Source organism: Galleria mellonella, unplaced genomic scaffold (genome assembly GCF_026898425.1).
Source record: "Galleria mellonella isolate WM207_F2 unplaced genomic scaffold, CSIRO_AGI_GalMel_v1 utg78, whole genome shotgun sequence".
NCBI classification, from domain to species: domain Eukaryota; kingdom Metazoa; phylum Arthropoda; class Insecta; order Lepidoptera; family Pyralidae; genus Galleria; species Galleria mellonella.
This window is the reverse complement of record NW_026442151.1, coordinates 1,484,365-1,498,316: the sequence shown is the minus strand read 5'-3', so window position 1 is coordinate 1,498,316 and position 13,952 is coordinate 1,484,365. Positions and strand designations below refer to the sequence as shown.

At 28.2% G+C, this 13,952-nt stretch overlaps 1 protein-coding gene across 3 annotated transcripts in view; it reads right to left on the bottom strand.

The window, feature by feature from the left end:
- Positions 1 to 4,054: 4,054 nt before the first annotated feature.
- LOC113517266 (G-protein coupled receptor dmsr-1-like) overlaps positions 4,055 to 13,952 on the bottom strand; it is an 82,436-nt gene continuing 72,538 nt past the window's right edge. For 2 of the 3 annotated variants that reach the window (XR_003402264.3, XM_031912491.2), the window contains exons 5-6: positions 10,462 to 10,538; positions 4,055 to 4,642 (exon numbers count right to left, since the gene is read on the bottom strand). Coding sequence is in view for 2 of the 3 variants with exons in the window: in XM_031912491.2 (XP_031768351.1) it covers positions 10,498 to 10,538 (41 nt within the window). In the remaining variant the exon portion in view is untranslated. The remainder of the gene's footprint in view (positions 4,643 to 10,461; positions 10,539 to 13,952) is intronic. The other variant, XM_026901898.3, reaches the window with a different exon arrangement.

Sequence of the window (13,952 nt, the reverse complement as noted above, 5' to 3'; positions counted from 1 at the left end):
AAGAGAAGGGAAATTCGAAATAAAATGCTATACTAAGCAACCTAGTCAGAGCGTCGATAGTAAGGTATATTCTCTTCTCACCACGAGTCAGTCTTTTTATTTGGGTATTTTGGTACTCATTAAAAAAAATCTTAACTCGAGTCAAATGATTCGGAGAAGTATTCGAGTACTTGTATTATATTGGTATTCGTGTACTTAATTAGACTCGAGTAATGTTTCAATTTAAATCATTTCTTTAGCTTATTTTTCATGTAGAATGATGTTTAGTCATTTACTAATATCGGAATTTGTGAAAAGATAAGACAGAGGTATAAAAACTTACGAGAATGACGCGATTAGTATTCGAGTACCGTGTATCCGAATTTTGTATATTGTATATCGAAGTAATTAGTAGGTATTCAACTTGGTATCGAGTTAGTACTCGAATCAGCCTAATGCGGCACATCACTAATGTGGAGCTGAAGCTAGCTATGGGTTATTATATGTGATTATGGTAATACATTTAAACATTTCAAAGTAAAATTTTCAATTACATTTGTCTCTCAACTCTCTCACTCTAACATCATTTTACAACGTCCAATAAAAGTCTTCGTATCTAAATACATATATTCTAAAAACCTGCTATTAATTTAGGTATCGAGAAATTAAGAGATTTTTTTTTTTATAAATAATAAGCGCTGTTATTTCTATCGCTTTAGTTATTTTTCTAAGGATTATTAGGTCATCTATAAATAGTACAATGTCTCTGCATTCTATTTTATGAAAAATATTGCGAGAATGTACTAGTAATAAAATATTGTAGAATAATTATTAAAGTTATTAACGTTTCTTTTTTGTTTTGTTGGTCTTTCTGCTAATGAAACAATAATTTAGAAAATTAGAACTGTATCTCTTATTTCGATCGATTTTTTACAATCTTCAAAGGTAGTCGACTGTACCTGTAACTATTTTTATTAGCTCTCTTTGAAATAAACTTACCTCAAAGAAACTAATTGAAATATAGGCACCGTTGTAGGTATGTATTTGCCAATGAATAGAACCTTCTCTTATGTCGCAAATTGGACCGTTCTTGTGACGTAGGAGGACGGATGGTACCATTATTTATTCCGTCAGATGGTCCGACACCTCGTTTGATGGGAGTTGCATTTATATATTTTATGAGTGGAGAACCAATAAACTAGATAGAAGAAATGATAAATAAAAGAACTACTATACGGAATAAGAAACATTCATAAAACTTCTAAATGGATAACATGGAAGTAATAAAAGTAATAATGTTATGCTGATTGGTAAAGTTTTACGTAGGATTATGTTCCACATATATTTGTTTGCGGTTTTTATTTACAATTGTGATAAAATTAATATGGACCAACATAAAAGTCAATCTTATCGATTAAAGAAATTCATCAAATCCATTCGGACTTGGCGAAAATATCTCGTAATTTATTGTTATTTACATAAATATAAGAACATTGTAATTAGACAATGTATATGTACTGTAATGTTTCTTTATTCATCATTAATAGGTATTATTAATATACGTTGTTTGTACGTGATATGTATGTACTTGTATGTTACTAGGTACCAAATTAAAAAGTAAATTTGTAGTCATTACTATAACAACTCACTACTGAGCATAAGTGTCTTCTCATAAGAGGAGGACCTTAACTTACTGTTACCACGCCTATTACTTGTGAGCATTTTTATTTATTTACTTTTAATAAAAAGATTGATTGAAAAAAAAAGTCGTGGACATATCAAGTAATAATTTTCTTTTTTCTATAATACAACAAATGTATTAAATAGGCCGCAGATTTGAGTATAGTATTTGAAGTCTATCGTGTTGATTACTTGTTACTACTATTTCTCATGAAAGTCAAACACAAAAGTTAAGTTCGATTCGTTATTTTACCTGTCATGTCATACCCTGAAACTATTGATCAGTACTCCAGTATTACAAAAATCACGTTTCTCGGTTACTAACACTATGTCAAATGATCGTAGAAAGGTGGCGGTAGAAAGTTATGTAGAGAAGTCTACGTGACTTCTAGATTAGACTAGATTATTATGGTAATACATACACAGGGCTATAATCGTAATGTCCGTGAAATCGGCCGTGGGATCACTCGGTGGTGATATCGTATCAAATCATTTAATCGTGCGACTGATTACAATTAAATTTTAACCCTGAAAACAGGTATTTAATGCAGTATAAAAACTGTTCATCATATCACATGTGAACACCAAGATTGGATGCAATCATTCTCCTCAAGTACAGTGTCGTTAAGTTTTGCAAAATCTAGCGACTTTTAAATACAGTATGATAACTCAATGGTTTTTAGTAATTCTTTAAAACTTTTTGGCACTTTTTAATTTCAATGAATTCTAATACATCAGACTTTAATCCCGGTGGGGCACTCATTTATTTTATCTCATCCCATGATTCTGTCTTTATATTTCTTGAAAATAGTTTGTATCACACGTGCGTAGTAGGTATAAATAGAAAAATGAATTTTTATCGATCGAAGTCGATAAATCTCTTCAAACATGTGGGGCTTTAAATTTTCTAGATTTTGATAGTTTATAACTGTCATATTTTTAATATCATTATTTAGTCTATAAATATGCTACAGTTTATTACAATAAATCTAGCGATGAAGGTTTGCAGGATTTGGGTTATGCAAGCTACAACAAAAGGCATAAAAATGAAGACAATAAGGTCGTACTATTAATTATTTTATCTGTGTTAAACATATAGACTTACTTACATTATGGGCAAAGTCAAGACTGTTATTATCAAAACATTTTCGTACGTTTCAAAAACTAGACTACGTAATGTTTGAGATTCATTAAATTACTGCGCCATATTTGCAGTGAGACGGTTGTAATGACATGTTTACGGTATTTGGACAAAAGTTGACTCGTACAAATATAATATGAACATAAACCGATAATTGTATAGACTGTTCAATCTATGTCAATCAGCGAATGAACTGTTAATATATTTATGACATCTTACTTTTAGAGTCATATGTTATCATATTTGACTTAGAAAAATAATATATTTAGAAATTTTATAATTTTTTATGTATACGATTTATTACGATACTTAACATTACTTTTCCAGCTATTCCACTTCTTCAAGAAAATACCAATAATTGCTTTTATGAAAAACTAATCTCATGATTTTTTATCTGTGATGAGTTTATGACTTTTGTTTTTATTATACTGTTTTTGTTAAAGAAATTTAATGTGATATATGGTATATATATGTATATTTTAAATTTATTTTTATTTCCAAAGAGGGTTGACGTCACGCCGTCGCGTTACGCCGACCCCAAATAATAATTGGGATAAGGATATTTATTATATATATATATATATATATAGTGAGAAAAATTATACTATGTTATAAACGGTACTGTTTGTTCGGGTTATCAATTTCCCTGTATGATTTTTGTGTATTAAGTGATTTTAAATTTTCACGTTTTATATTGTATTCTAAATGTCGTAGCCTTAAGTAGTATGTTAACCCTATATAGATCTCAGTGTGAGTTTGGATTTGGTCGGTCGGTATTAGAAATTTTGTGTGAACATACCGACAACAAATTATAATAATCCGAGTAACTCTTTTTTTTATACCACTATCTATACATATATACTTATGAAAGCTCTGGCCGCGTTCGGCTTTAGACTTATGCCTCCTCTTTATCTTTCTATCCCTTGCTACTTACATCCACTTGGTCCCGGTTTGCTGGCGAATATCATTCGCATATCATTCAGATGATCGACCCCTAGGAGGGTGCTAGAAAAGAGGAGTGCAGGGTTTCCAGTTTAGCACCCTTTCACCTAACTATTTTGGTTTATTCTTGTTATATGAGGGATTCTTATATCCTCTATGAAATATGAGCATATCAACTGTTATGGAGGCAGTCGACACATTTTATTGACTATCCTTATAGAGATTATAGTCGAGAGTATATTTATTAAAATAGATATTTAATATGAAAATAAAGTTAGATGGTAAAATATTTGAGGAAATAAAACTACAAACTGATGTAATTGGTGTAATTTGGCATTCAGAGCGATAAAACACGTGAGAACGACGAACACACATCATTTGGTAGAATTTAATTAATAGGTATTTGGTGACAAAAACTATTAGACACTAGATACACGATGAATCATTAGGTACACTCTTGTGATTTCGTAAAAATATAAAAAAAATATATTCACTAAAGTTGCCATTAATAATGTCTACTTATTAAATAATTTGTGGGACAATATTATTATTTACAAGTTTTATAACGTATAAATGCAATATCTATATGAAATAAGACAAATTCGTTTATTCATTTCAATTAATAATAAAATCACTCTTTGGACCCTAGAAGTAAAAAAATACCTACTTTCTTTAAATTAAAATTACTTTTATACAGAATTAAACCTACCTTAGAAAATGCGTTAAGTTTTATTTTTGTCTAGGTCTTGCGTCTTGGCTCAAGAGACGCAAAAACTAGTTGACAATCATATTAAAAACATCTACAACATACAATTATTGTAAATCTTACAGTACATTTTTCTATACTTATCCTTATATTATTCTATAATATTGATGTCTTATATTAGAGAGCGTAGTCACCTGAAAAATAAATAAAAATAGATTAGTCGCAATAAACTACATACTTATTTGTGTATATGGATTTTTGAGAAAAATGCTTAAGAAATATATACTTCTATAAATGTAATATAAATATTTTTCTTTTGTTTATTTAAAATAAAAGTATACAAACTCCCTAATTACAAAGTTTAAAAATATTAACGCAGTACGAAAATAAGTACAATTAGTTGTAAATTTACTACTGTAAATAAAAAAAAGTAAATAAAAAAATGCATCACAGAACAAAGGTATAAAAAAAATAATATAATTTAATATAAAAAAAAATTTAATGATTTTACTATACTTTACAGAAATAAGTTTATTTTACGGAAGATCAATAGATCAATATATAAACTAACCACTGAATTAACTACGTTTAAATATTCGAAAAGTTTTATAACGAATTTCAATGTCAACATATATTTAATTAATGCATCCTAATTCGATATTAGGCAGCAATTTTTTTAAGTGGTCTCGTTCTGGTTATTCGAAGTGGTAACTCTCGTGTACTAATTTTCTGGTCCCTTATAATACAAGGTAATCTAGTGTGAGCATGAGACTAGAATGATTGTATAGTATTTTTAACATTTTTAATAGATACGTTAAATAAACAAATTGTTAATTTGTCAGACTTTCAAATTAAGGTACGTTACGTTATATCCGACCTAAGTTAGAAAAAACATTTTCAGGTACTTTAATCATAAACATAAAAATTGAATACTTTTTTTAATATTTGATATTCGTTGGCACAAAATTATGTTTTTGATTTTACCATTTGTAAGAGAGTTTGGAATTTCAATGAAATTACATTAAATTGTGTTTAAAATAACTATTCTGAATATTTACTTGTATATTTGTAATATATTCAAAATATGTTGAAATATAATAAGTTAGTCGATAAAGAATGAAGGCGACAGGTAATTGAATACATTCTGTCGTTCAGTTTCGTCGAAATTGAATACGCAGACAAGTGGAATTGTCAGACGGATATCTAAATAAATTTACATTATGCATCACAACTATGTAATATGTAATGAGAATAGAAAATGGAACTACCAATATTTGTTTGTCGTTTTCAGCTATTTTGTAGAAATAAAGCAGTACCCTTACCATTAAATAAAAGAACAATAAATGCAATTGTATGAAGAGGCTTAAATTTCCGTATTTGCATAAAATTCCATATTATATATTTTGTTATCGTGGCTGTAAAATCATATGATATTGTGTCGTACTGTGATAAATTATAAAAGAGCCCAAAATGAATATAGATTTGTATCCATCCATTAAATTACGTCTTGCCTCCAGCAAGAGACTTTTAAAAATATTTGCACATTTCCTTTGCGTCGATATACAAAAAATATAAAAATATATCAATGTTCTTTTAAAAAAATTCCAGCATTAACATCCAACAAGACCCATTCCTTTCCTTTCATCATTTTCTTATATTTTTTTAGTAAATGTCTCCGCTAACTGATGTTAAAGAAAATTTTAATTAACATGCTTCATTATCCGTCTGCCAAAGAAAAGGAGGCAATGTATCTTTGGCATGATGTGTTATTATTATGTTTTATTATTTTACAATTGGGATGTGGTTTTAACATGACTGTACCTTATAAAAAAATATGGAGGCCATAAAATAATGTACAATTAATTTTATAGTTGAGTTTCAATAACTAACACATGCATTTGTTTTTATGTTTATTTTAACTTAACTAGCAATTTCTTGAGGCTTTGTCCATGTTACCAGTATACAAAGTATCCTATTTGTCAAGTTAGGATAGATAGCACCCGTGTACCAAATTCCATTTAAATTCCAAACAAATAAAGCGATTGCGTAACAGAGAACACTCTGTGTTCATGTCTAAATTAAAAAGTTGATGTACCTCGCTATTACGTTTTATTTTTATTTTGAATTTAATTTGAGTAATTTGAATTGTTGGGTGTCATCGGATGAATGTAAATTATTGTTTTTATTAATTTGAAGCCATTTAATTGTTTAATAATTTAATTCTATTTTAACATTTAAACACGCATGCTGTGGTTGCCTTAAAATGTAAGAACAGTAATCCATAATCCACTAGTGTAATGCATCGAAATGTTTCGCTGTATCTTATGTTGGTAATCCTAAATAAATAAATAAACAGATAGTAAAATTTTTACAGACTTTCAATTCATAATATTAGTAGGATTTGGGATTGAGTAATAATTTGATTACTAATTACTTATTGATCTTGTTTACTATCATAACATTATTAATTAGTTACAAATATTGTTATATTACACATATAAAAGATTGTTTGGCATCATAACTAATCAATTGAACATTAAACCTGCAACCAGTTGATTAAATTTTTAGTTGGTTTCTTTTTTTTTGCAACTTAAAATGGCAAACAAGCTGATGGCCCACCTAATTAAAAGTGGTATCTGTCACCTATAGACATGAGCAGTACCTTGGACATAAGAGAGTATATATACTGTTTCGCCCATGATACCCCCATGCGCTGCCATCTCTGAGGACTCAGCTGTTATTCCTCTGTACCCTGTAAATTCGCTGCCATATCCCACCCTTCAAACCGAAACACAGCCACAACTTTTTCACAGTAGAAACACAAATGAGAGGTGCCCAAGTAAACTAATTTTGTACAAAGTCTCCCTCTATAATAGAATGTCCCATAGTCTTTAGAATTAAGATTAGACTGCTTTTTATTCCGGTGAAATATCACACTCCAATTACACGAGAGAAGTCGTAGTTAAACTAATCAGTTTAAATAAATCACTAAGTAGAATGGACAGTTTACAAAATCTCTAAGGAACTAGTTTCAAAAGTTGGTATAATTATCTGTCTACTTTACAGTTTTACTGAACATAGGGTATTCATAGTCACACGATATAGTGCTTTGAACTTTAAAATGCCACTCAAATCATAATATTAATTTTCATTGCTGACTCTTGCAGAATGGGCTAATGTAGAATAATAACAAATTATTATGATATTCATTTATTTACTTATCGTAGTGAAGCAGAGCCACATTAATAATTATGTAAACGGGTAATCATATTTAATTTGCAAATTTGGCATTAAATATTAGTTTATTAAGTGACTCCTACTTTTAGACAGATTTCAAAATCTCAATTTTTCTTTTTACTTAAATAAACTATTGTTAATAATTTATTTAAGTAAATTTTAATGAATACCTTATAACTATTATTATCAAGTCATCCATCATAAGTTTAAAGGTAAATAAATGACAGTGACGATGCAAGAATTTATATAATAATAATAATCATTAGTAAATTTACCAATAGTTTGTAGTACTAAGTCGTTACTTATATAGTTTAACATTTATATGATTAGACTCTTGGTTATTTAATATTTGAAAATTTGTATACAAATATTATTAATATTATAATATTCCAGTAATTATAGTTAGGTGCATGTCCAAAACACACCCGCTTTGATATTTTCAATTCAAATAATATTTATTAGAATATAATGCAAGTATCGTTAATAATTATGTTTATACTAAAACTAATTTGATGTTACAAAAACTATTTATTTGTAAAATTTTCCGAAATAATCTTTTAGAAAATACTTTCTATAATGCTGTTATTTAAATATCGTTATATGCATAAAGCACATACAGTCACCATATCTATTCAGACCCATGTAGGTATATGAGATTAATTAATCAACGTACTTGCAGTAAAGTCTACTAGGTATAGATACTTGAAATGCACAAAGGCATTAACGATTTTTGTTATATTTGTTTCATATGTTAGGAATAAAATATTACCATTTACTAATGTATTAGGATACACAACTCATTTGATTTTAAATCGCTGGTGATCGATTACATTTTTCTTTACCTGAATGCCTACGTGCTTCACTTTTATAACTGTTTTTATCAAAAAGACTATTTTAATGTAGGGCATTAAAATATAGTTTGTAACTATATTATACTACTATGGTTCACAATAAAAATGATTAATTTGTGCTGTTCCTCATTTAATCTAATAATAAAGAACGAGTTAAATTGCAGACCGCCGTAGAATTTGCTCCTGCAATAGTCTTGTCTATTGTGAAAATGGTTCACTTAGTAACAACAATAATTTACTACCTTTGAGATTGTAATAAATCCTGTGTATTAAAGCTATGTTCCTTAATAACTCACAATATTTATATAAGTACATATACAATATTTCATAACATAATATGAAAAGCTTGGCATTCTTTGTGTTCATTGAAACTTCCTTACTTGTACCTACGTCATTTTGATATACCGGTTATATTGTACTACTTATATGTTTCTTCAGTAATCTAACTTAATATGAATATATCAAAATCCCATGTCACGATGTTCGTTCCTGCTAATCTCTAAAATCGGTCAAGTGATTGTTATGAAATTTTGTAAACGTATATTGTTTGCTTTAACTTTAGACATAAATATATATGTGCTTAGTTTTTATCCCGTAACAAAAGATAATCCCGGTAAATGGCAGTATGGGGTAAAAAATAATTTGCCCGGTTATAAATAAGACTTAGTAAAGTTTAACCTGACTTGTATTAAAATATCGTGGACAGTGACACTTTGTATGTTTATAATTTTTTTGAATTATTTAAAAAGCGGCTTTAATCAATAGCCAAAGTTAAATTACTTAAAATATTTTGAATTGAAACTTTATATTGAAGCTATTCATGGAACATTTTAGATATTTTTTGTTCTAGTTTTGGTGTTTCATTCATAATTTTGTAAATTTTGAAAAACAATTTTAGATAAAATTGCTCACTTGAGTAATATTCGGTTGAGCACGTCTTTCTGAAAATGAATTTTTTCCTGCCATTAAAAAATGTATTTAAAACATTAATAAGTAGTATATAAACATAGTTACGTGTATATTTATTTTTTATACGCCATATTTTTTTTAATGTGACTTAGAAAAAAATTCTACCAAAGTACCTACTTGTCGCAATACATGTCACAAACATAACATGTTATGTGACATACATTTTTGTAGGTCATAATTTAATCGACTTAAGTAAATTTATTTGGCGTAATATTTTATTCAGAGACCGGTATTTGATAGCTATTTGTATTCTATCCAGATCCACCTACGTGTGCCGTTTTCATATGATCTATTCATATTTTCTTTGATCTTCTTCTCTCATTAAAGGCTTTCAAATTTATAATTACGACAAATTATCTTTTGATGTCGTGACTTTTACGAGTACATCTTATTTTATATTTCATTTAAAAAATTTGTTCAAATATAATTGAAAAATTAAGAAAAAATTGTACATGGATACCATCTAAAATTAAATTAAAAAAGTATTGCAAACTTTTTATGTCACATTTGTTTGAAAAAAAAAAATAAAAACGTCATGTATCTCATGTAGATACGTGACGTTTTTAATTTTTTTTAAAGTGTTAACCAAATATTTTTTGAAAACAATTTTTTTTTCGATGTTGAGTAACCACTTATTGCATTTAAAATACCTAAGTGTATAAAATCTTAATAAAATTATAATTGAATATAATCTGTTTAAATACAACTTAATGAAAAGGTAACTAAGTTCTGATGAATTGAAATTATTACAGAAACATTAAATAAAATTACTAATAAATCAAAATAATCAATATTATATTTGAATTTCAATTAATTGAAATTCTTTACTTGAATATTTGTACTACTATTCGGCATTTGCATACTATTATGGTCGGATCAATTATTCGATTTTTTTTTCACATTTTTATTAGTTTTATTAAAATAGACGATAGTAATTTGTGTGTCAATTTGCTTACCTCATTAAAGTTTATATGATACTTTCTTCTACCACCCTAATTAGGGTGGGTATTTGTCGCTATAGCGGGCCGGTGACCTGTGTGTGATAGAAGATAATTGTTAGTAATTAGGAATTAATATGTCACATACGGTACAGATGTGCCTAATTAATAATGATTTACTAATAATAACAACAATCTCATTAGTGACCAATTAGTAATGAAAATTGACATTATTGTTACATCGACGTTTGTACATATTGTCACGACGTTTAGATGTAGGTACATAATATACAATATTTAGTTTGTAATTGTAACTCGTAATATTGTGAGTTGAGTGCTTAACTAGATAAAGAATACAGAGATATTTATCTACAATAAAATAAAAATAAAATTACAAATTTGCCCCTTAAACAAACAGCAGTCTATTAATTGCGAAAAAATTATCAAAATCATTTCAAACACGCAAAATAACAAAAAAAGAGTAACATTTACATTTTGAAATTGCTTTAAAAATAATAACAAAAAAGAATTGGAAATGTTACTTTCAGTTAGGTATTATGTTGTTCTATGGATTTTCTTTTGTTCTAATATTAATATGGAATGTCTAATTCTGATTTCAATTATACCTAATGAACTTCGAAAATACTTATATCCTTATAGGAAAATAGATAAATCCCACATACATATCAATTACATATTATCCTAATGTTAAAAAAATAATAACTTCACAAAAAATCTTTAAGAAAAAAGTAAGGTATCATATATAATTAATAAGGTATCATAGGAGTAATCAGTCCTGCTTTTCAAAGTCTGAAAACAGATTCTAAGCAGGTTATGTAGTTGTATAAACATGTGTTATTATGGAGGGAGCTAAGGACGTGTCTATCTGTCACTTATCCGTCAGTTGATCGATGAGGGAAGATAAAGTTTGGCAAGCGTAAGGGTTTCCGATATAAGCGTAGGAGCAGCTAAGAATTTAGCGTCAATCAATAGCAATAACGAGAATTGTATCTTTATCCATTTTATTTATCTACAACAATACAAACGACATAATTCTACTAACAAAATGAAATACCAAAGAAAATAAATCGCTCAACGTAACAGCTTAACTAAATAATGTCGGCAGCATCATATTTTATTTAGCTTTTATGTTTTTTTTTAAATAATATTTTTATTATTTATTTTAGGTAATTTGATTTACTGTTATCGCCCTTACTACACTAACCATGAGAGTAAAATAAATGAAGAGTAAAAGTGAAACATTGTAATTATATGTTTCTAGGCCTACTTTGTTAGACATGATTGTTCGAGCTATATCGGTCACTTTGGTTATTTTACGGATATCTTCACAGATTTCTTTATAGCTCACTGAGCAACTTGGAATCGTTAACAATGTAGGACGATGTTTCTGTTTTGCAATTCATCACTGGCAATATTTATTGGTTAACGAGCTTTATCTATAAGTTTTGAAGTAATTGTATTAAAATGTCTACATCGTGTTGTAATTTATTTTTATAAGATAATAAATAAATAAAGGGATAAAATTGAAATAACAATTATTATTAATAGATACTTTCAAAATGATTAATACCTAACAAATGTTTATTGTAATACAGAAAACAAATACAATGAACTGAACTCGAGGCTCAAAGAGATTTGGGATTAAAAGTAGGCTCTAACAAAAGACATTTACTTAAAAGATTTGTCAATTTACTCCAATAAAATGTCGATTTATTGGTTTCTTTTTATTTCTGAAAAACGACATCAAAGACTTTATTTACTCAGTTTAGGTTAATTATTATTAATTTTGTTTTATCGTTGTGCAGAATCTGTAGAGTAAAGTTGGTAGACCGCATCTAAAACACAGAAAACCATGGAGTGAGAGAAAGAGTTTGAAAAAGTTATTTTAAGTGTTAGTTAAATATTGGTGTTAGTAAAATGATAAACGACTTATTATGTTGTTTCAGACCATATAATGTAGTGATTATTTGCTCTGTGATTTAGGCCCGTGGAAAGAATGTTGCATGAAAAGGCGATGAAGTGGATATACAATGTGAAAATGAAAGGATGCAGATGTCGGGAAGGCCTAGTAACTATGGTAATCAGATAGACTGTGTGTTGTCTGCCGGAAGGATCACAATATGTACCACCAGTATATGAAATTTGATGAAGCCAAAACATACTCAAGTATAGAAGTCTTTAGCATTCGATACATCTATTGGTTGATTTTCTAAGAGATACTGTAAGGACTGTTCATATTTATAGACGATGGTTACCCCATTCCATCAGGCGAGCCGTCAACTTGTTTGCTATTCTAAGTTGCATAAAAAAGGAGTGAATATATACCATTTTATTTTATTAAAATGTGCTACATTAGTATAAAAATATTAGGTACTTACAAAATTTAATACAATAATGGATACATGTGAAAGCAATTACAATATATAAATCCACAATATGTTCCATATTACGTTGATCCAGGAAATGATATTTGTGTGCCATATTTCATCTCAATTCATTTAGACGAATGGACGTGATTGATTTAGCAAACACTTTTGTATTACTAATACGGATAGACATATTAATGTCATAAGAACAGTAATTATTGGAGTAATCCTGGTACAGCCGCGTTTTTGTTTTGATATATTAAAAGTATCCTCAATATTTACTAACGATATAATGTTGTTTATTTATATACCAAATTCTGTTTAAATTTATTTAACTGTTCAGGTATTGATTTATAAGCATTTAGTTTCACAAAATTTCATTTGGTCAGATGGTCATCTGGTTTCTCTTATAAAGGCATGTAGATTGGCATTTAAAATTGTAAACTTAAGCCTTATTCCTGTGTTAAACGTATTTGCTTTTTTGTTAAAAAGTTGTTAAATAAATACGAGTTTTGATTTTATTATTTCCGAGTGTTTAGCTATTTTTTTCATGAAGCTAAAACTTAGATTAGTATATTATTATTAGCTTTTACCCGTAACTTTGTCTGTGATCACGATATGTTTATTGATCAAGTTAAAAATATCCTACATCCTTCTCCGTCCCATAAACTACGTGTATATAGACGCTGTAAGGTAACAAACAAACTCACTTTCATATTTATAATTTAATAAGGATTTTGAAAAATCATTTGTAACTTTATAATGCAATAGATAATAATGTTCAATAAACAAGAACAATAAATGTCTAGCAGAAAAATATGTTTGTAGTTGAAGCAATTGCGAAATTGTCATACTCTCTATTATTTTGATTCAAACTGAGAGCATTGTCAGATAAATTCATTTAAGAAATAAGTTGTAAACATACTTGTAGTGTTTTATTGTCTTAGAAAATTAGTTATAGCATCTTAGTTGGTAGAAGAGTAAATAAAGGAACAATGGAAGATGTCCGAAAATAGAAAAATACTGCACAGAAAACTCCATTATGATAAATATGTTACCATAATATATCATTTCCTTGTATGTTTCTTACACTGAGTGTCATAAAGATGAACTACACATGTG